Source organism: Hemitrygon akajei, chromosome 7, assembly GCF_048418815.1.
Source record: "Hemitrygon akajei chromosome 7, sHemAka1.3, whole genome shotgun sequence".
Taxonomy (NCBI): Eukaryota; Metazoa; Chordata; class Chondrichthyes; order Myliobatiformes; family Dasyatidae; genus Hemitrygon; species Hemitrygon akajei.
The window spans coordinates 72,099,453-72,122,003 of NC_133130.1; the positions used below are offsets into that span (position 1 = coordinate 72,099,453).

Sequence of the window (22,551 nt, forward strand, 5' to 3'; positions counted from 1 at the left end):
ATCAGCAGGCATGTGAAACCGTGCTGAGGCAAAGCTGGATAACGTTAAGCTGCGTTGACTCCATTTCATAATATGAATGATTATCAATTCTAAATGACGTATTCAAGTATTTTGGTGACAGTAGACTTCTGGTTCTCTATTTCACTCTCCCCTCTTTCCTTCCATAGCAATAATAAATTTGATCCTTCCAATATGCTGGGACTGTTCCAGAAATGAGGGAGATTGCACTTTTTTAGAATAGCTTTAAAAGATTTTACCATCTATTTTACCGTTCTTCAGAATCAGAATCAAATTTATTATCACTAACGTAAGTCGTGAAGTTTATTGTTTAGTTGCAGCAGTGGAGGCATAACAAATTACCATTTTTTTAAAAATGGATCAATTGTCAAAAACTACAATTCAATTGTAAACAAGTTGGGAGAACAGAAAACTGATTGGATAAGGACTAACCAATCAGGAGGGACAAATCAATACCTGTACCCGCTGGAAGCCCGGGAAGAGCTTATTCGAAATTACCATATGTTAAAATTTTAAAAAATCGCAAAAGAAGAATAGCAAGGTAGAACTCATGAGTTCATGGACCATTCATAAATCTGATGGCAGCTGTTGAGTCTGGATCTTCAGGTTCCTGTATCTCCTGAATGGTAAAGGTTCTTAATGATGGATGTCACTCTCTTGAGCCTTTTGAAGATGTCCTCAATGGTTGGGAGGCTTGTGCCTGTAATGGAACAGGCCTCTTACAATCCTGTGCATACCAGACAATGATGCAACCAGTCAGAATACTCCCCAACATATATCTGTAGAAATTTGCGCGATTGCTTGGTGACATACCAGATCTCCTCAGGCTCCTAAAGAAGTATAACTGTTGGCATTCCTTCAACATGATTGCATCAATATGGTGGGCCCAGGATAGACCGTCTGAGATGTTGATGTTGAAACTGCTCATCTTCTCCAACTCTGACACCACCCCCCCCAATTACAATTGGTGTATGTTCTCTTGACTTCAATTTTCTGAAGTCCACGGTGAATTCCTTGGTTTTACTGATGTTGTTATGACACCACTTGACCAGCCTATCTGTTACACCACATTGTCACCATCTGAAATTCTGCCAACAAAAGCAGTGTCATTGGCAAATTTATAGATGGCACTTGAGCTGTGCGTAGCCATACAGTCATAAGCATAGAAAGAGTAGAGCAGCGGGCAAAGCACATATCTTTAAGGTGCACCTGTGTTGATTGTCAGTGGGGAGGAGATGTTATTTCTGATCTGCATTGATGTTATCTCCCTTTGAGGAAGTCAAGAATCCAATTGCAGAGGGAGGTACGGAGGCCCAGATTACTGATCAGTATTGAGGGATGATGATGTTGAATACTGAGTTGTAAATTGATAAATAGCAGCCTGACACAAGTATTGCTGTTGTCAACATGGTCCAGTGTAGACCACTGTAGACCTATAGACCATTCTTAGTCATTTGCTCTCATAATATATATTCTTTTCTTAATCTTAAAAATATTTTTTGATACTTCCTAGTCTTATCCCATTCTCAGTCTTAACATTTCTTTCAATGTAACAGTTTCCTCCTGCAGCAAGAAAGGAACAGATCAATCTTCATTTTGTGTATTTTTGGTATATTTTCTTAAATTCTTATTGTTGTTAATCAATTGGTAAACCTTTAACTCTGATTATCCATTGTACCTCAATCAATGCTACTTTACTTTGTAAAGTTTATTTAAGTTCCAAATTCCAGTTTCTGATTGATCTTTAGAAGTACATGCAACGTCTATCACTTTTCCTCAGACAATCCTAAACAGTGATTTGCAAATTAAATCTGTATCTCATTGCATAGGATAAGGACAACTTGGTCCCTAACTGGATTCATGAAATCTGACCCAAATCTATTCCATTCTTCCACACCACTTTCACAACTTGATTTACCCAGTCTATAGGAATATTAAGGTACCTAATGATCATTATATTATCTTTCCTATCTTTTTATGTGTTTGTCTGTTCTCTCTTGAACTGTGATTTTTTTTTCAGAATGCCTATAAACCACTCCTACCAATGCTTTTGTTCCTAATGTCCATATACTTCCAATTCTTCTGGACGGAAATCATTCTCACTGCTGTCCTTACATTACATTCTGTGTCACTAGGGCTGTTCTCTTCCTTACCCCTAAAACAATTTGTCTGTGCTAAATGTTCATTACTTTTTCATGATTCAATTCCAAGTTAGATGGTGAATTTGGAAAGTGCAGTTATCTTGTTGCAATGTGCTGGTGGTTGAAAGGAAAAATAGTGGAAAATGGATTTAAAGCCATCTTTTTGATCAAATCTTTGTCCAACCTCGTAACTGTTCTGTCTTCTTTTGGCATTGTTTAATTGTTTTTCTTTGTGAAATATCTTATATGAAGTGTATTATATGTTATTCTTTCAAATTCAGACAGCTGAAAGGCCAATCGTTGTGCAGTTTACCCATCAAAATTTACAAGCATGACCTATTGTTAAAATTATATAGTGGGGGGAAGAGTGTGGAATTAATTTCATGGTATCATTGCAGGTATATTTAATTACTTTTAAGCCATCTAAACAGGACTACTTTTATTAATCTAATATCATTTAAAGCATATAAGAAAAATGAAACATGCAGTTTACTCTGCATATTTGTAAAATATCACCATGGGTAAACCATAGCACTCAGTTTCAAAATATCATAATTTTGTTAAATTGCATGAAGGCTTAAAAGAGATGAATGAAAATTAACTTTGATTAAAAAATAATTCTTTGCCGTAGGGCCTCAGAATAGAAGCACCCAATATTATGCAACTGTACATTTGTGAAAATCTATATTTAATTTCATGTCTTTTATAGTCCAGGATTTAGATTTATGAAATTCATGTTGTAATTATTGAATAACAAATATATTACAGCATACCAGAGTTGATTAGTGTATCACTGTTGGGATGTAATTAGGACCAGTGCAAGCTGGCATTGATGCTGGGAAGATTCTGCCTATACAGCTCTGATATTTCATTATTCTTCTAAGTAGTTGGAAAGTCAAGTCTGCAGGTCTTCATTCACTTTGGATTGCCCTAGTAAAGAATCAGCCCTTCACATATTTGTAAAGTGAAAAGAATATAATGATATTTTGAGCTTCCTGGGGGATCCTCGACATTCTTGCAGGTTTTTCCTTTATTGGAAATTGGGCTATGTTTAATGCTTTTCCCTTTTTGATTTAATTTGGCGTTTTGTAAGTGTGATGGAAATATTGTCATTGTGCAGATTACCCTTTTTTCCCCCATCATGAACTGGTCACTAAAACTATTGCTATTGTGGACAGATGTATCTGTATCAAGTAAGTTGGTGAAGGTACAAATATGGCTTTCTGCTATTTTGTAAAGAATAATGGAAAAAGAAGTTCTTTCCTTGCTGTTCTTCATCACTTCAAAGTGATGAAGTCTTCCTTAAAGAATTGCTGGTGGTGCCATTAGCTACTGCACACAGTATATTCCCATCTTCTTCAAAGATTTACATTTTGCTCTCAAATTGGGAATGCTCTCATACTCAAGAAACAAAATTAAAATTGTCTGTAATAATCAGAATTTTACAACCCAAGCCTTGCCATGTCATAATCCCTACTGCCTGATACTCTTAGGTTTCTCTATTTTACCTCCCCAGTTTCAAAATGGGAGCCTGGTGTGTTTCTAACATCCAGAATCAGAATCAGGTTTATTATCACTGGCATGTGATGTGACATTTGTTAACTTAGCAGTAGCAGTTCAATGCAATACATAAACTAGCAGAGGGAAAAAAATAATAGTAATAGTAAATAAAATTAAATAGGATAATAAATAAGTAAATCAATTATGGTATATGTATATTGAATAGATTTTTTAAATGTGCAAAAACAGAAATACTGTATATTAAAAGAAAAAGGAGGTAGTATCCAAGGATTCAATGTCCATTTAGGAATTGGATGGCAGAGGGGAAGAAGCTGTTCCTGAATCGCTGAGTGTGTTCCTTCAGGTTTCTGTACCTCCTACCTAATGGTAACAGTGAGAAAAGGGCATGCCCTGGTTTCTGGAGGTCCTTAATAATGGATGCTGCCTTTCTGAGACGCCGCTCCCTGAAGATGTCCTGGGTACTTCGTAGGCTCATACCCAAGATGGAGCTGACTAGATTTACAATCTTCTGCAGCTTCTTTCGGTCCCGTGCAGTAGCCCTTCCATACCAGACAGTGATGCAGCCTATCAGAATGCTGTCCACGGTACAACTATAGAAGTTTTTCAGTGTGTTTGTTGACGTGCCAAATCTCTTCAAACTCCTAATGAAGTATAGCCATTGTCTTGCCTTCTTTATAACTACATCAATATGTTGGGACCAGGTTAGATCCTCAGAGATCTTGACACCCAGGAGTTTGAAACTGCTCACTCTCTCTTCTTCTGATCCCTGTATGAGGATTGGTATGTGTTCCTTCCTCTTACCCTTCCTGAAGTCCACAGTCAGCTCTTTTGTCTTACTGATGTTGAGTGCCAGGTTGTTGCTGCGGCACCACTCCACTAGTTGGCATATCTCACTCCTGTACACCCTCCCATCACCACCTGATTTTCTACCAACAATGGTTGTATTGTCAGCAAATTTATAGATGGTATTTGAGCTATGCCTAGCCACACAGTCATGTGTAATCAGAGAGTAGAGCAGTGGGCAAAGCACACACCCCTGAGGTGCGCCAGTGTTGGTCATCAGCGAGGAGGATATGTTGTCACCAATCCGCACAGATTGTGGTCTTCTGGTTAGGAAGTCAAGGATCCAGTTGCAGAGGGAGGTACAGAGGCCCAGGTTCTGCAACTTTATTCCACAACCTTATAGAATTTATAGTCAAGAAAAATGTTAAATCACATCATGTCATCTTTCTGTTTAGTTGAATATAATCTCCACCAATACAAATGATTTCATGTTGAATGTTGTTTAACATACTATTTTAAAAATTTACCATAATTAACACTATCAATGAAGGTTTTGTGTATCATTCATTTGGAGTAGATTAAAGGTTTGAGAGAAGACAATGGTCAGTCGTGCTAATCAATATATCTTAAAGATTGCTTTGAGTCAGTAATGATTTGTTAATTGTTGTATTGATGAACTTTTTTGACTTGCCTAGGGAAAAAGAGCATGATCTTGAGAGACGCTTTGAGCTGCTAAATAGAGAACTACGAGCTATGCTTGCAATAGAAGGTAAGTAATAAGTAGTTACTTATTCTTTCTAAGATTATTAAAATTATATCTTTCCCAAATCATCACCTACATAATTTGTACAAACTCATTGTTCATAAATTTTCCAGAGCTGAATGCTCAAAAATGTTCATCAACCCATGATTTAAAAAAAAATTCAAGTTCTATATTTAGAAATGAAAACCATTACAACATATATTTGGAAATCATAAAACCAAACTTTCTGAAAAACTGAATGTTTAGATGTTCATATTGTCGACATTTGTGATAGTTACTTTTACTTTATAACTGCTTAAGATTATCCATAACATGAGAATGAAAAATGTATCAGAAAATCTTGGAAATTCTACTTTTCCTCAACCAAATGGCATCTGGTAGTAACTGTGACATTGCAAAGTAAAACAAATCGCAATCAATGCAGATTGATTTTGCTGTTACATATTGACCTTGTTAGCCTTTGACGGGGCACAGTTATGTCTTTCTTCACCTGATAAGATACCTGAGCCATTACAAATCAATTCTAATTTATTTCATGGATTCTGCCACTGGCATATATTTAGACTGGAATTAAACTGTGGTTGGGTCATTTGGGTTTCATTGTTCACATTGCTAACTAATTCAGGTTAATTCATGCAGAACATTATTTTTTGTCAATCCAGATGGAAGGATTCTTTTTAGACCTGCTTTTGGGGGGGAATGAAACATAAATTGCGAACAACACATTTTCCCAAATATACATAATCTTAAACTGGTTTGAATTTGCTGTCTTTTGCCTGTCAAATAAATAACACTTATATCCTGTTGGTCACTGTCCAATTTGAAGTATATTGCTTCTGAGAAATGCAAGAAATAACAGAGCATTTACAAGTGATTGTAAATTGTAATTCTCTGTGACTCTATTGGAGGGCTATGTTCTGTGTGTAGGTCAATAGGACAAGGCAGAATAATAGTTCGGCATGTATTGGATGAGCCAAAGTGCCTGTTTCTGTGCTGTAGTACTCTATGATTTTAAAATTAGGACAGTTCCAGAGTCAAAGGAAAGGAGTACAAAATTCTCAAAATACATTCAAGAGGGCTTTTTAAAAAATCCATGCATAGCAAGCCCACCTAGAAAAATGCTGTACTAGATTTAAATTAATTTAATTTAGGGTAATGAAGCTGGGCAAGGGACAAGGGTAGAAGTGGGACAATATGTTGGAGGCAGTTATACTTAACATGGTTGGTGAGAAGGAAATAGACAGACAAGGAGCTAAAGGTATAAAATAAAATTCAGAAATAATTAGCAGGTTGCACAAGTTCCATGAAGATTGGAATAGTATTAATATTTTACATCAGTGACCTTTCATCAGTTAATTCCATTTCACAACATGTTGATGCTGCCTAAACTGCTGAGTACTTATAACATTTTCTGTTTTTATGTCAAATTCCCAACATTTGCTGTTCCTTAATTTTGAGTAAAATATATAAATTGGGGCAATACCAAATTTACGAGGTTGAGATAAGATTAACAGAAGAGAGGTTAAGCAGAGTCCAACCAGCAGGGGGCATTTAAAAAAGATTGTGAAAGTTTAGATATATACTCATATATCAGGGTGTCTGGGGGTGGGGGGGGGGGGGCGTTGCGGGTAGGTGGTGGAGGAGTGGGCTCAGTCTCAAGCTCCCAGTTCTAGGTCCCCTCAAGGATCACAGAGAACAAAACAAAAAAAAGAAGCTTATGACAAGTCATGAACACAAGAAATTCCACAGATGCTGGAAATCTAAAGCAACACCCACAAAAAGCTGCAGGACCTCAGCAGGTCAGGCAGCATCTATGGAAATGAATGAACAATCTACATTTCTTGCCGAGACCCTTCTTCAGGACTGGAAAGGAAGGGGGAAGATGTCAGACGCCAAAAGAAAAAGGCGCGGAGGGAAGGGGGGGAAGGAGGATTAACTAGGTGAAGTTCATAGATGACACCACTGTCATAGGCAGAATCAAAGGTGGTGATGAATCAACATATAGGAGGGAGACTGAAAATGTGGCTGTGGTGCCGTAACAACAACTCTTACTCAATGTGTGCAAGACCAAGGAGCTGATTATTGACTTCAGGAGAAGGAAACCAGAGGTCCATGGGCCAGTCTTCATCAGAGGTGAAGTGAGTCAGCCACTTTAAACTCCTTTGTGTTATTATTTCAGAGGACCTGTCTTGGGCCCAGCAAATAAGTGCAGTTGAGAAGAAAGCACAGCTGTGCTTCTACTTCCGTAGGAGTTTGCAAAAATTCAGCATGGATCTAAAACTTTGACAAACTTCTATAATTGTGTGGTGGAGAGTATATTGACTGGCTGCATCCCAACCTGGTATAGAAATACCAATGCCCTTAAACAGAATTCCTACATGAAGTGGCAAATACAGCCCAGTCCATCACAGGTAAAGCCCTACCCACCATTGAGCACATCTACACAAAATGCTGTTGCAGAAAAACAGCACCCATCATCAGGGACCCCCACCACCCAGGACATGGTCTCTTCTCACTGCTACCATCAAGATGAAGATACATGAACCTCAGGACTCACCACCAGGTTCAGGAACAGTTATTACCTCTCAACCATCAGGCTCTTAAATCAAAAGGGATAACTTTACTCAACTTCATTTGCCCCACATGGAAATGTTCTCATAACCAATAGATTCACTTTTAAGGCCCCTTTATGTTCTCAATATTTATTGCTTATTTATTATTATTATTATTATTATTATTATTATTATTATTATTATTATTATTATTATTATTATTATTATTATTATGTCTTTCTTTTTATATTTGCACAGTTTATTTCCTTTGCATGCTGGTTGAACACCCAAGTTGGTGCAGTCTTTCACTGATTCTGTTATGATTATTATTCTATAGATTTATTAAGTATACCCGCAAGACAGTGGATCTCAGAGTTGTATATGGTGACATTTATGTACTTCGATAATTACTTTACTTTGAACTTTGAAGTCAGGTGGGTAGGAAAGGTAAAGGGGTGGAGAATGAGGAATATGATGGGAGAGGAGAGTGGACCATGGGAAAGGGGAAGAATGAGAGGCACGAGGACCAGGTGATAGGCAGGTGAGGATTAGACATAAGAGGTCAGTGTGGGGAATAGAAGAAGAGGGAAAGGGTGGGAAAATATTATTGGAAGGAGAAATTGATATTCATGCTGTCAATTGGAGGCTACCTAGATGTTTCAGTCAACAAGTGGTTAGGATCTGGAACTGACTGAGTGGCTTCATTATGACAAAAGAGACTATGGACCACCATGTCAGAACAGGAATGTGGATGGGAATTAAAATATTGGACACTAGGAAATTCCACTTTTGTTGGTTGGAACAGAAGTGCTCGACAAAGCCATCCCCTAATTTACATCAAGCTCACCAATGTGGAGGAGGCCCTGTTGGGAGCACCAGATATAGTAGATGACCCCAGTAGATTCACAGGTGAAGTGTGAAGGGAGACTTTCAGTGGAAGGGAGGAGGTGAATGGACAGGTGTAGCATTTCTGATGCTTGCAGGGACATGTGCCAGGTGGGAGAATAGTGAGGAGGGACAAATGAATAAGGGAATCACAGAATGAAAGATCCCTGCAGAAAATGGAGAGTGGGGTGGGGGGGGTGGGTAAAGATGTGTTGGTGGTAGGATTCCATTATGAGAAGTGCTAAGGTTTCAGGAAGTGGAGAGGTGAAATTTTAAAAAGTGAAGGAAGTGGAGAATTTGCGTGAAAAAAATCAGTAAACCTTTGAATCAGGGAGCATGAATGTAAAATATTTTAAACAGTGAAGTAAGAGGACATATTAAGCATACTGGCATTGTTAAAAGTGGATAAATATTCAGTATCATACAAGATGTTACCCAGGCTCCTAAAAAGCAAGTAAAGAAATAACACAACCTCTAAATATAAATGTCCCATGCACTTTGGCTTGAGCATGACACTGGAAAAGTGATAGGAATTGAAATGTTGTTATTGTTTAAAAGGGGAGAAAGATATACTATAGAAAGTTAGCATTTAAAGAAGCATAGGTGAATTAAGAGCAGTCTGTATGGATAGTTAAGCCCATGTAATTTGGAATTTTTTAGTGGAAGTAAGTAGAATGAATGAAAGTAGGGCATTTGATGTAAAATACATTGGGTCTATGTAGAGGAAAGACCCAGGTCTTTGACAGAGTGATCTCGAACTTAGAAGTTCATGGAATACAAGGAAAAATGGCAAAGTGAATTTTTTAAATTACTTTTTTTTACAAGAAGTAATTGTAGACAGGAATTTTTGTGATTGTATGGCTATATTTCATTAGTTCAGTCTTAGCCCCTTTACTATTCATAATATACAATATATATAATTGACTTGAAGTTACATGTACAGGCCACATTTGAGAAGTTTGCCAATGATATGAAAATTGGCATGATGATTGAAATTAAGGAAGAAGGTTCTCAAGTAAAGGAAGCTAGCAACAATCTGGTTAGGTGGCCTGGGATTGTTCCCCTTGTGACAAATGGGTTCAAGGGGAGATTTAATTGAGTTGTGTAAAAATGTGGCCTAAACAGATTAAAAACTTGGTCCTAATTTGTGTAAGAGAGGGATCAGCAACTAGACAGAATAGATTTAGGAGCAATAGAAGGAGGATTGAGGGAAGTTGAGAAAAAAATATTTCAATCAACAAGTGGTTAGGATCTGCAACTGACTGACAGAATATTTAAGACACAAAGGCACATTGCATTAAAAAAAATACTTGCATGGTATCTGAAGAGCCATAATCCCCAGGCCTGTGAACCAAGACTAGGGAAGTGGAATTTAACCTCATTTCTGTTTGAACAGCATGGACTCAGTGGACCAAATGGCCTCCTTTCATGCTGTAGATCTCCAGTTGTATGAATCTGAATGCTATTGGTAATGATGATTGTTAATTTGTTCTGCAAATAATTGTGTGACATTGGTATAAATGACAAAATACAGGAGAAGTGAATGCAGTTTGAATCACTACTTTCACGTTTATTCTCCTGTGATGTAGTTTGTAATAGAAAAATATGCATGCATAAAACTTCACTATAGCTACAAATTTGCATTTGTTGTGAATTTTCAATGGATGCAGCTCAAAGCACTCAGAATAAACAATTAGTTGTTATTGGCTGTAATCAGAGATAAGAGTAAAAACTCCCACATCACTTCTTGTATTTCTGGACTGAAAGTCAGCGATTAACATCAGGGTACCATAAACAGTATGATCCAAATCTCTGTATGGATTTAGCCTGGAAAAACTGATGGTGCATGAATTGGGCACATAATTTATTAGCTCCTAAGGGATGACTTTTCAAATCGTGCTCCCTCAAGCTGTATAAACAATATTACACTGGCATTCTATAGCATGTATTTAGGCAATTACTGATTTGAAGAATTCAGTTTACTAAACTTTTTAAAATTTTATCCATAGGCTATTTTTTAAAAATCTAATTAATTTAATACATACACCATGCATTTTCTGATTTTTAAAATTCTCAGACATTAAAGAAATCTGTGGTGCTTTTCTCCTTTCGAGAATCTTGTGAGTATATCATTTTGGCTAAATGCTTCACAAGCAAAAAAGATAAATAATGTTCATAGTAGCAAATATGCAATTATCAGTCTTCCTGATTTCAATCCCAAGGGCTTCCCAGTTCTTTAGATAGTGCTGTAACCACAGATGACATGACAGTGAAAAAGAGTTGTGCATTCAGTGGCCCCATTCATATCAGTGTTTACCAGACAGTTATGCTGATTTCTTGGTCTGTTGATGACAGAGTTGAGTCGACAATTCAGTAGTCTGTACAGAACTCATTGATAGCATGTGAAGTGAGTTTATCAATCTCCTCTTGACCTATTGATGTCCGTAGTATCTGAGCACTTGCTTGTCCATTTGCTGACCATTGTGTTAGTTATGTATAGACAGTTTCTCTTTGACTACTTCACAGAGTAGTTATATGGATGCAGTCTAATCTTTCAAAGGTCAGTATACTTTGTTTGCTAGTTGAGATACTGTGAGGAAAACTTGGGCACTCTTCCTGAAATATACATTGCCATTCAGCTTGTGGGTTTGACAAGGTCAGTAGGGCCTATCGAACAAAACAAGCTGTAGACAGAATAAGTTTAAATGTGATACCCAATCACTTTTATAAATTTGATCCAATTGCAAATGGCATTGCTGCATGGAATTTTATCCCTCTGTAGTCTTGAGATTGAAATTTACAAACATATTACATCAGAAGTGTGCTAGCTACTGTCAACACCTAAGCCCCAAGATTTATGTAGCAATGTAAAATATTTAACATAAATTAACTAGAATTCATAATATGTTTTTAAAATGGAGGCAATTTGTTAAGAAATCAGGTTGCCATATTCTCTCTACTTATTGAGTAAGCTAATTCAATACATGAGTTTGACTGAAAAATGTACTTGTAAGAATATTAAGTAATATTTTTTATCCATATGTCGTAAATGGTGTGTCACATAAATAAAACACTGAAATGTCTGCATTGGGCTACCTACATGCATTCAGTTCACTGTATTTATCCCTCAGTAATAAGTTACTTGTTACTGTGTTTCCCCTTCATAGTTTTGGAGGAAAAGTAAGCCATTTTATAGCTATTGAATGAAATGTGAAGTAACTCCATCTGTGTAATTAAACTACCATATGTAAGACTAAGGGAATGTGTGTAGTGGAGTCTAAAAATCCCAGTACATGGGCTTGTAGGCATTTTAATTGTAGATCAGTTTTTGCTGGCAGCAGTCATTTAATTGCAAATTTAGTATTCAGTCAGGATTTTAAAGCATCTGGATTGAAATAAAAATTGAAACCTGTATTTGTTCTGATTTAAAATATTCCACTGATTGCACTTTAACACACAAAATGTGCATAGTATTTGGAGGATATTCTAAAGCTGTCACAATTGAAAAGTTAATATTATCTGCCCAATTCTTACATCAAGGCATTGTTGGCCTGTGATTTTCAGTCTTGTACATCAAATAAATATCTGCTGTTGATTTTGAGTACCTGCTCATGGTTTGTTTTATGCATGGCTCTAGGATGGTCTCTAAAATATTCTGCTTGTATTGTTAGCCCACAAAATGGATCTTACTCTGGATTTTGCACTGCTTTATTCACCCTCAGTTTGTAGTTTGAAGTGAAAGCTCTTCTAAAAGGATTTATGCATAGGTTCACTATTTTTGTAGTTACGGTTTATATGATAAGCTTTTTTATATTTAAAATCAATATGTAATCCTGTGAAGGAGCTTATCCCCCTAAAACCCCATTTGTAAATCTATTTTAGCTTTGTTGCACGGTGCAGCCACAGTATTCTAGAGATTGATTAGGTCCAGCAGTAGAATCCTATCAAATGGATGCTCTGATGATGCTGCACACTCTTTCTGGAACGCCAGTTGACTGGGACTGAAGATAAGACCAGATTGCAATCCCCAGTGCATCATTCAAAACAAAATGTTAATTTTCAGAAATTTACAGCACAATTTGTTGAAACAACAATTTAAGGTACAGCATCCAGTTGTTTGTACCTTAGTGCAAAGTCTTATATAGCCAACAATTAGAATTTATTTGATTTTAATCAAATATCTTCACTTATAATTAACAAATTAGAATGGTTATTTATATCAATTATTTTCCTTTGTTACTTTATTGGAGAAAATAATTATATAATAATTATCTGTTTATTCATATTATGTATTATTTTTCTGTTTCAATGAATAAGGTTTAAATTGCATGAGTGTATGCTACAGGAGTTCTAATTTTTAACAAAAGTGTGATAGTTTATTCATAGAAATCCTGTTTGTTTGCAGAGCAGTTAAATATGAATTGATGCTATATAACACCAAAATTCTAAGTTTATCAACTGTTCCTGTCACAATTATAAAAGCAGCAGAAATTAAAATAATACATTTTATTCAATTAAAATGTTTTAATAAATTCAATAGGATGAAGAAATAATCTTTTCACAGACACCTTTTGAGCTTAAAATGTACTTTTAAGTATCATTACTGGATTTGCAAGCAGAAGTAGAGTTGAGGAAGGAGGAAGTGTAAGGGTAAAATGCTTCGTTGATCATGGTTATGGGGAAAGATGGCAGGGCTGATGGCGGAAGTTAATCCTGGACTTTTCCTTTCTGCCCATTTTTATTTGCTTTCACTTTTACCACAGCAAATGTTGAGATTACACTGAAGTTCTCAAAAACAATTTTTTTGTTCTGTCCTCTTCTATCTTCCACCATTGAAAACATAGATCTAGGGCAAGATGTGCAATATTTCCATGTGTTCCAATCATCTTCTAGTACCTTGGCCATTTCCTATCTATGAACGTAGACAGCAAATTCTGTTTGGATGAGAGAGTTTATTACAACCAAGCAGTCTTCAACAATAATCCAGCTTCAAATGAATGCAATTGTTACCTTCCATATAAATATGACAGATTCTCAAAGACAAGGCTCACTGTGAAGAAGCAGGTCCATGGTGCTGGAAAAGGGCCAGTAACATCATAAAGGATCCCTCCCACCCTGCTCATGGACTGTTTGTCTCATTCCATTCAGAGGAGGCTACGTCGCATCCACATCAGGCCCACCAGACTTAAAACAGTGACTTTCTCCAAGCAGTAAGACTGATCAACACCTCCACTCACTAACCCCACCATTTCTTTATTACAGTAACAATTAGTTTTTCTTAGACTTGTGCACAGGAAATAACATTAAACCATCTTGAATCTTGAATTTTTATTTAGTTAAACAGCAATCTAGACTAGACACATTATTGAAAATTAGGAATCATTGTTATTCTGGGTATAGTAAATATATATATACTTTTTTCTTTGTACTTTCCATTCACAAGCATGATAAATCAAATAATCAAAAACATTGTCCGGCCTTAGCTATCTTACATCTTTTATTGAAAATGCGTGAACTTGAACTCTTCCCCAGTAAACTGGAGATTTGCATAACAAGAAGTTGTGAAACCATAACTTTGGTATAGCATCAGGTATGCAGAAGTTTCTTGGAACTGGATATCTGTGGATTAGGTCATCTAAACAAAAACTTACTCTGTCACACTTGTTGGTATAGTTGTACAGAGAAATTGTAAGATGTAGCCACGTGCCTTCAATTATGAATAACAGTTTAGTACAGACATAGGAAGTGGGGAGGATTAACCATTCTCAGCAGATGATACATGTGGTGATCATCTGTTTAATTTGTTGCTCACCATTCTGACTTTTTTAAAATCTTAAACTGTTTTGATAGAGAAACTTAACAATTGAAATGTTCTTTATCTGTTCCCCCAGCCAAAGTATGCAGTTTTTTATGATTTATTTCAGCAAATATGGCATACCATTCCAGCCCCTTTTCATTTAGTGAAGAAGTGCTACTAGAAATTTAGTTGGATGAAAGCTGTGGTATCTCCTGACCTGGTGGCCAAAAACCCAATCTAAGAGATCTTGACAGGTTAGCTGCTGAAAGACTGGGAAACAGGATATATGGAGAGACTTAATCATGTATTTGTATATTCAGTTTGCGTATTTCTGTATTTTTCAAAAAAAGAGTTTGATGAAATGCCACAGAAGATTGGGGCTCATGGGACTGGGGTAATATATTCATTTGGATTGAGAGAAAAAAAACAGAAGGAATAAATGGGTGGGCTGCTGCTGGAATGCTGCAAGGACTAAAGCTTGGGCCTCAGCTATTTACAGCCTCTTTTGATAAATGTGGGGGAGGAGACAGAGTGCAGTGTATCCAGTTTTGCTGCTGATACAAAGCTACTTTAAAATGTAGGCAGTGATGCAGGCACGAAAACCCAGAAAAATGGTACATCTGGATTAATTAAGAAAGTGGTAGGTGGAGTATAATGTAGAAATCTGAAATTTACCACTTGGCTGGAAAAGCATTTTTTTAAAAGCTGAGAGAGCACAGCATGTTAATTTGCATAGAAATGTGAGTGTACTTTGCACACGTCACAAAGTTAATTTGCTAGTAAATGATACGGTGGTTTTTATTGCAAGGATATTGGAGTACAGAGAATGGAAGTTTTGCTCCAATTACATGGGACTTTGGTAGCTGGGGTGTTACATGTACTTTTGGACCACTCACCTGAGGAAAGATACATTTGCACTTCAAGAAGTACAAAGATATTCTTCAGAAAAGTAAATGACGGTATATTTTCTTCGTACATTTAAAATTCCAACAAAGGGTAAGACAAGGGAACACAAACCAATCCTCACAGGGGGATCAGATGTGGAGAGTGAACAATTTCAAGTTCCTGTGTGTCAATATCCCTGATGACCTAACCTAGACACAACATATTGATGCAGCTGTAAAGAAGATAAGACAGTGGCTATATTTGAAGAGATTTGGTTTGTCAACTTAAACGTTCAAACTTCTATAATGTGCCATGGGGAGCATTCTGACTGGCTGTATGGGGAGGGGGGCTACTCCACAAGATTGAAATAAGTTGCAGAGACTTGTAGAATTAGTCAGCTCTATCATTGGTACCAGCCTCTGTATTATCCAAGACATCTTCAAGAAGCGATGCCTCAGGAAGGTGGCATCCATCATTAAGGATCTGCACCACCCAGGGCATGACCCTTTTCTCACTGTTTCCATCAGGAAGGAAGTACAGAAACCTGAAGACACACACTCAGCGATTCAGGAACAGCTTCTTCTCCTCTGCCATCCAATTTCTAAATGGATATTGAACCCATGAACACTACCTCACTACTTTTTTATTTCTATTATTTTGCACTACTTATTTTAACTTAACTATTTAATAGACATATAATTATTGTAATTCAATTTTTTGTACTGCTGCCATAAAGTTAGTGAACTTCACAGCATATGCTGGTGATGTTCAATCTGATTCTGATTCGGACTTCACCAGGTTCTCAGAATTTGTTACGTTTTAGCTTAAGGGGTCATGTAGGAATAAGATGAGGAATTTCATCACTCATTAGTTTTGCAAATTATAACCTGAGTTGTCTGTTGTTGAGCACATTCATGACTGAGATCAATCGATGGCAAAGGGATAGAGGTATACAGAAAAAAAGAAAACAGTAAGATTGATATGGAAGATCAGCCTTGATTTTACTGAACAAAGGAGCAGACTCATGAAGCCATATCACCATACTTCCATTTCATTGTGCAAATGAACTCTGTTATGGCATTGAGCCAAAAGGCCAGAAATGTCTCTAGTTTGATCTCTGGTCTTTGCAGTGGCTGCCAATTTCAATTAGGATAAGAATTGGGTTGCTATAATTGGGCTCAGCATTCTTGGGTAAGACGAGCAATAGTCAACCAAGGTCTTTTTGCTAATTTAGTGCATTGATGTTAGATGAAGACTGGGTTATCATGCTTATCAGTGCTCTAACTCTTTGTATACAAAGCTCCTGCTGACTGTTTAAGCCTCCATCTAAAAATATTAGGAGAATTGGATCCCAGCTTGAATGAATGCACATATGCAGTAGAAAGAAAAAAATTGCAAAAAGATTCAGCTTCAAAAGTATAAAACTAAAAACCTGGTGTTTCAGTGTTTTTAAATTACATCAAAGCATTATCTCTCTCACAAAGAAACCAATCAGAAAAAAAGGAAGGAACAGAAGTATTTTAGAAAGCCAAAAGTATGAAGAAGTCAGTCGGAAGTTGCATGAAAATCACCAGAATATTTCACTTGGTGAGATAGAGTGGCTTCAACTGATCGTGCCAAGTGGACCAGAACACAGTAAATAGCTGGGGTAGATGACATATTAGGTGGGAAGCAATGGGTACAATGATGCGATGCTCAGTGGAATGGAGCAGGACTATAGAGACAGTTGAATGCAAAGATGAGTATTAACATGTCGAGCCATTTAGTTCACCAAATATACTTTCATTGTGGGAGTAATAAACTAATCTGTTGTGAACATATGTACAACACATTGACTAGTTCTTGGAGTAGATATTGTGTTTTTTATGAATGGTTTCCTGCTAAGATCCTTCAGCTCTGAGAGCCATGCTGATTGATAACACTTAGTGCTTATCAGATGGTTACTCATTTCTTTCCTTTACTCCCCTATGATTTTGCAGCGACAATATGAATAATATCTAGGCCTGAATTGATAGATGGCAAGTAGCATTCACGTCACACAAGTGGCAGGCAAAGAGAATATCCAACAGGAGAAAATCCATCTATCATTCTCTGACATTCAATGGCATTACCATCTCTGAATTATACTGTATCAATATCCTAGGGGTCACCATTAACTAGAGCTGGAGCAGCCATTTACACAACGTGCCTACAAGTGCAGGCCAGGGACTAGGAACCCCCCGGTGAGTAATTCACCTCCTAACCTCCCAAAGGTTGAATACCACCTACAAGGCTCAAGTCTGGAGCACGATGGAATGCACTCTACTTGTCTAGATGAGTATAGCTTTAACAACCCCCATGAAACCTGACACTGTATAGTACGCAACAGCCCTCTCAATAGGCATATCATTCAGTCACTTCACTGATGCCCAGTAACAACAGTTTGTATCGTTTACAGAATGCACTGCAGCAACACCCAGATACTTCTTAGACAGCACCTTCCAAACCTGCAACCTCCACTAGCTAGGAGGACAAGGGCAGCCGAAGCACAGAAGTACCACCAGCTTCAAGGTGCACTACAAGGCACACTCCGTCCTGACTTGGAAATATGTTATCACTCCTTTACTAACAGTGGGTCTCTTCCCCTATAACTCAAGAATTGGAGCAATTAGATGAGAGAAATTACGTGCTGGCTTAGCCTGCAAAGCCCACATCCTATTGAATGAATAATTTTAAAAGACATGTTCCTCAGCTCACTACTTTATCAAAATATTAGCATGTCAGTCAGAAATACAACTTGGTTAGAGCCAGTTACTGCACTAATCTTCCATTGATAGGAAAAAAAATAGACGTTCAAATTACATTTAGGATGGGATATATTATTAAAGTTAAAGTTTGTACAAGTATGTTACAGAAATGATAATAATGAATAGTACTCATTTTCCTAGACATAGTAACAAACAAATAACCTGATAACACCACTCAATGACCATTTTGTTAGGTACACCTGTTACACCTGCTTACTAATGAAAGTATCTAATCATCTAATGATGTGGCAGCAACTCAATGCATAAAACCATGCAGACACGGTCAAGATGTTCAGTTGTTGTTCAAACCAAACATCAGAAAGGGGAAGAAATGTGATCTAAGTGACTTTGAGTGTAGAGTGATTCTTAGTGCCAGAAGGGTGGGGGGGGGGGGGGGGGGGGGGGGGGGGAGAGAGGCGGGTTTGACTAACTCAGAAACCTCTGATCTCCTGGGATTTTCATGCACAGCAGTCTATAGAGTTTACAGAGCAGAGAGCCAAAATCATATACATCCAGTGAGGGGCAGTTCTGTGAGTGAAAATGCTTTTTTAATGAGAAGGGACAAAGTAAACTGGTCAGATTGGGTCAAGCTGACAAGAAGGTGGCAGTAACTCGAATAACCTGCTTTACAATACTGGTGTGCAGAAGAGCATCTTTGAACACACAATGCATTGAACCTCGAAGTGGATTGGCCACAGCTGCAGAACACCACAAGCATACACTTACTAGCCACTTGATTAGGAACAGGAGGTACTTAATAAAGTGGCCACTGAGTGTAAGGTCATAAGAAATAGGAGCAAGAGTACGCATTATTCATCAAGATCATAGCAGATCATCTCACTGAACAGTTGTCCTACACTACTGTAATATCCCTTCATATCTAGTAACATAGCAAACTCGGTTTTGAATTAAGTCAGTGATTTCCCCAGGCATTTGAGGTAAATAGTTGCAAAGATTCATGGTCTGTGAAATGAAGATATTAATTCTCATTTTTTCATTAATATTGCTTTCTTTTGAGTCTGTGATCCTGAATATCACACTCTTCAGGAGAAACATCTTAAGCCCTACAGTAATAAACTTTGTTGATGCAACAAAGTCACTTCTCATTTTGTTGAAAACTATCAAATTAAGATTTCATCCTAACAATCTGTTCTTGTCCAGTATATTGGTCAACTCTGAAATCAGTTCAGTAAGCTTCCTCTGTAACAAATATGTCCGTTTTAGATAAGGAGACCAAAACTGTGCCCAGTAGTCCAGGGATGATCTCATCGAGGACATATAATTGGAGTAAGATATCCTTACCTCAGTACTAAGTCTTCCGGGAATAGGGACTGATTCACCTTCCTAATTGCCTGCCATATTACCCTTAAATGATTTATGTTAAGGCAGAAAATCCCAATGAGCATCGGCATTTCCCAGTCTCTCACCATTAAAGCATGCCCAGCATCTCTTCTTATTCTACCGGTGGATAATCTCACTTGCTACATTACCCACCACTGCCCTATGTACTTTCTTGTTGCTGTTCGTTGTGCCTTTGTCATTACGCACAAAATACTTGGTTTTGTGACATCAGTAAACTTGGAATTTTACATTTGTTCCCATGATTTGAATCCTTGATTTAGATTGTGAATAACATCAAACTTTGTGATACCCCTCAAGTCTTGGCCTGTCAAGATGGTAAGGCTTATTTATTCCTGCTCTTTGTTTTTTTACCTGCTAACCAGCTTTCAATCTATGCTAGTGTTTTCTCTACAATTCTACACACTTTCTTCTGCAATCTCCTGTGATGATTCTAACTCCTTCCTATAAGTCACATATACCAGATCTGCAGTTTTCCACTCATCGGAGAGCTCCAGTAGAATAGCCAAACATGACCCTGATGATGATTAAATATTTCTTTGTTACATCTCTAGTATAAATTGGTGTAAATTCATGAGCAACAAAATGTTAAAAATGTGAGTGGGAATGTGAAAAAATTGTAAGGATTAATTGCCTGTACTTAAGTTCTTTGAATCTTTAATGACTTAAAGAACAAACCCTTGTGCTCATTGCAATTCTGGCAACCCCTCCACACCAATTCAGATATTTTCTAACCTTGTTTCTGTATATTGAGGTGATTCAAATTCTAAAAGCAATGTATAATGTTCATTTCAGCACGTATAACTCAAATTAGTTACTAAATTTTAGTATTCAAGTGTTTTTGTGACAAATGTGAACACTATTACAGTAACGTTGAATATATTCATTTTTCTTTAATGGATTTCAAATATTAAACTAATTGCATACACCAACTTGTTGCAATTTAGTGTGTTGAGACTCCTGTGTAATTATCAAAGGGAAATATTTTGGAGGTAGACACACTTTCAATATGTATACTTCTCTAAGTATATGTTTCTTCGAAATATTATATTCAACAATTAAGGAAAATAACAAAATTGCTGAAACCAACTGTTAGCTACAATACCGGGGCTTCAAGGCAGAAGAGAGTTGTTTCATTTATGTATGTAGTGAGTTTGAGTCCAGCTTGCTGTGAGTCGAGGAGTTTTGGACTCAAAACTAGAAGGATTCAGCATAGTCTGGCACTGTGCTGAGACCACAGCATGAGCAATTGTCTTCTGACCTGGAACTGTGATGTCGGAAGTCTTCAGCAGGCATCTTGTGGCCAATGAGATCTAGAATTTCTCCACAAATATAAAGAAATAATGTTAATTACAAACTTTGTATTGAGGGAATTAAAAGACTTTAAAACTATTTCTAATCCTCAACCATGTTCTGCCTTTTCAAATAATTTTTCTGAAGAAAACATCTTACAGTTTGCAAATAATTTTATGCTTTAAGTATATTTCATTTCCTCTGTTTAAGATTGTAATTCATGTTGAGATACATGGGTTTCCTCCAGGTGCTCCAGTTTTTTCCCCAATCCAAAAACGTACTAGATTAGTAGATTAACTGGTCATAGTAAATTGTCCCGTGATTAGGCTAGAATTAAATAGGTGGGTTGCTGGGCAGCATGGCTTGTTGGGCCAGAGGGCCAGTTCTGCACTGCATCTCCAAATAAATAAATTTGTGATTGTGTATAGTGGGGAACTAATTAGGTGAGATGCCAGTAAAAATGGAATAAATCGGATGGCGATATCTACTATGCAATTCCCAATGCCAATATCCAACGATGCTCCCAGCTAGTTTGTTATTCTTCACTGTGACATTACCATTACATACAGATGTGTTGGTTGAAATAGATTTGCCTGTGACATTGCCTTATCACCAGCACTGGTAGAACAAGGGGGCATCAATGGTGAGCCCTTCCAGCCATTGTATGGAGTCCTCCATCTCAACATCATGTTCCTGCCCTTAATCCCTTTTGTTTCCAGAAATCTGACTTTATTCTTAAATGTATCGGCTTAGCCCTTACTGTCCTGTGTGGTAGGGAATTCCATAGGTTTATCATCTTCTGACGAAGAAGTTCCTCCACATATCATCCTGAATGACCTATTCCTGTACTTTAAAACACACACACACACACACACACACCGTGTCCAGTCTGTGCTGGGGGTATCCTGAAATGCTCTTCATCTTTTTTTATATGCCTTCCACAACATAGACCATTTTCATTCTTAGTGTCAGTTGAGACATAAAAATAAACATTTGTTTTTTCCCTTTAAGCTACATACCTCAGCAGCACCTTCCTAAACCAATTCTATTACCTTGGATTACTCTGGAAATCCACTAATCTGTGTCTTGAATACTTAGCTATTGAGCCACTATAACCAGCTTAGGCCATGAAGGTTCACTCCCTCCCGACTTGGCAAGAGTGATTTCCTTATCATAGATCTATCTTGACTGTCCAATCCTGTTATTATTTCCCAATTGCCCTTTACCATTTCTGTAATAATAGATTCCAGTAATTTCCAATTACTCCTGTCAGTTTAATTGGTTTATATTTCCCCATTTTCTCCCTCTCTCCTTAAATACTTAAGCTATATTTGTTCTTTCCAACCTGTGACAAATGTTCCGGATTGGACTGAATTTTGGAAGATGACAACCAGTGTATCTACCATCTCCATGGTCACTTCCATGAAAACCTTAAGATGCTGGACATCAGGAACTTTTATCACACTTCATTCCCATTAATTTCTCCAGGTTAATTGTATTTCTGCTAATTACTTTGAGCGCTTGTTAACTCCTGACTTGTAGTCCTTCAGTATTTGAGTGAAGTACAGGCTCAACAATGGTCCAGCTCAGTATGTGAATACCAAAATACAAGACTAGTGCATTTGTAGATGTGTTTGTCCAAAATTGCCATGTATGCTCCACCTGAGCTTGTACTCCTGAGATTCCACCATCACCAAAACTCATTTTAGTTCAATATGATTCACTCCATATGATAGCAAGGGATGACTGAGAGAATTGGATACAGCAA

General features: G+C 37.2%; 1 protein-coding gene across 4 annotated transcripts in view; it reads left to right on the forward strand.

Annotated features, from left to right (window-relative positions):
* ehbp1 (EH domain binding protein 1) overlaps window positions 1-22,551 on the forward strand; it is a 389,918-nt gene that overhangs the window by 360,772 nt on the left and 6,595 nt on the right. For all 4 annotated transcript variants that reach the window (XM_073051179.1, XM_073051180.1, XM_073051181.1 and 1 more), the window contains one exon: window positions 5,159-5,232. In XM_073051179.1, the coding sequence (XP_072907280.1) occupies window positions 5,159-5,232 (74 nt within the window). The remainder of the gene's footprint in view (window positions 1-5,158; window positions 5,233-22,551) is intronic.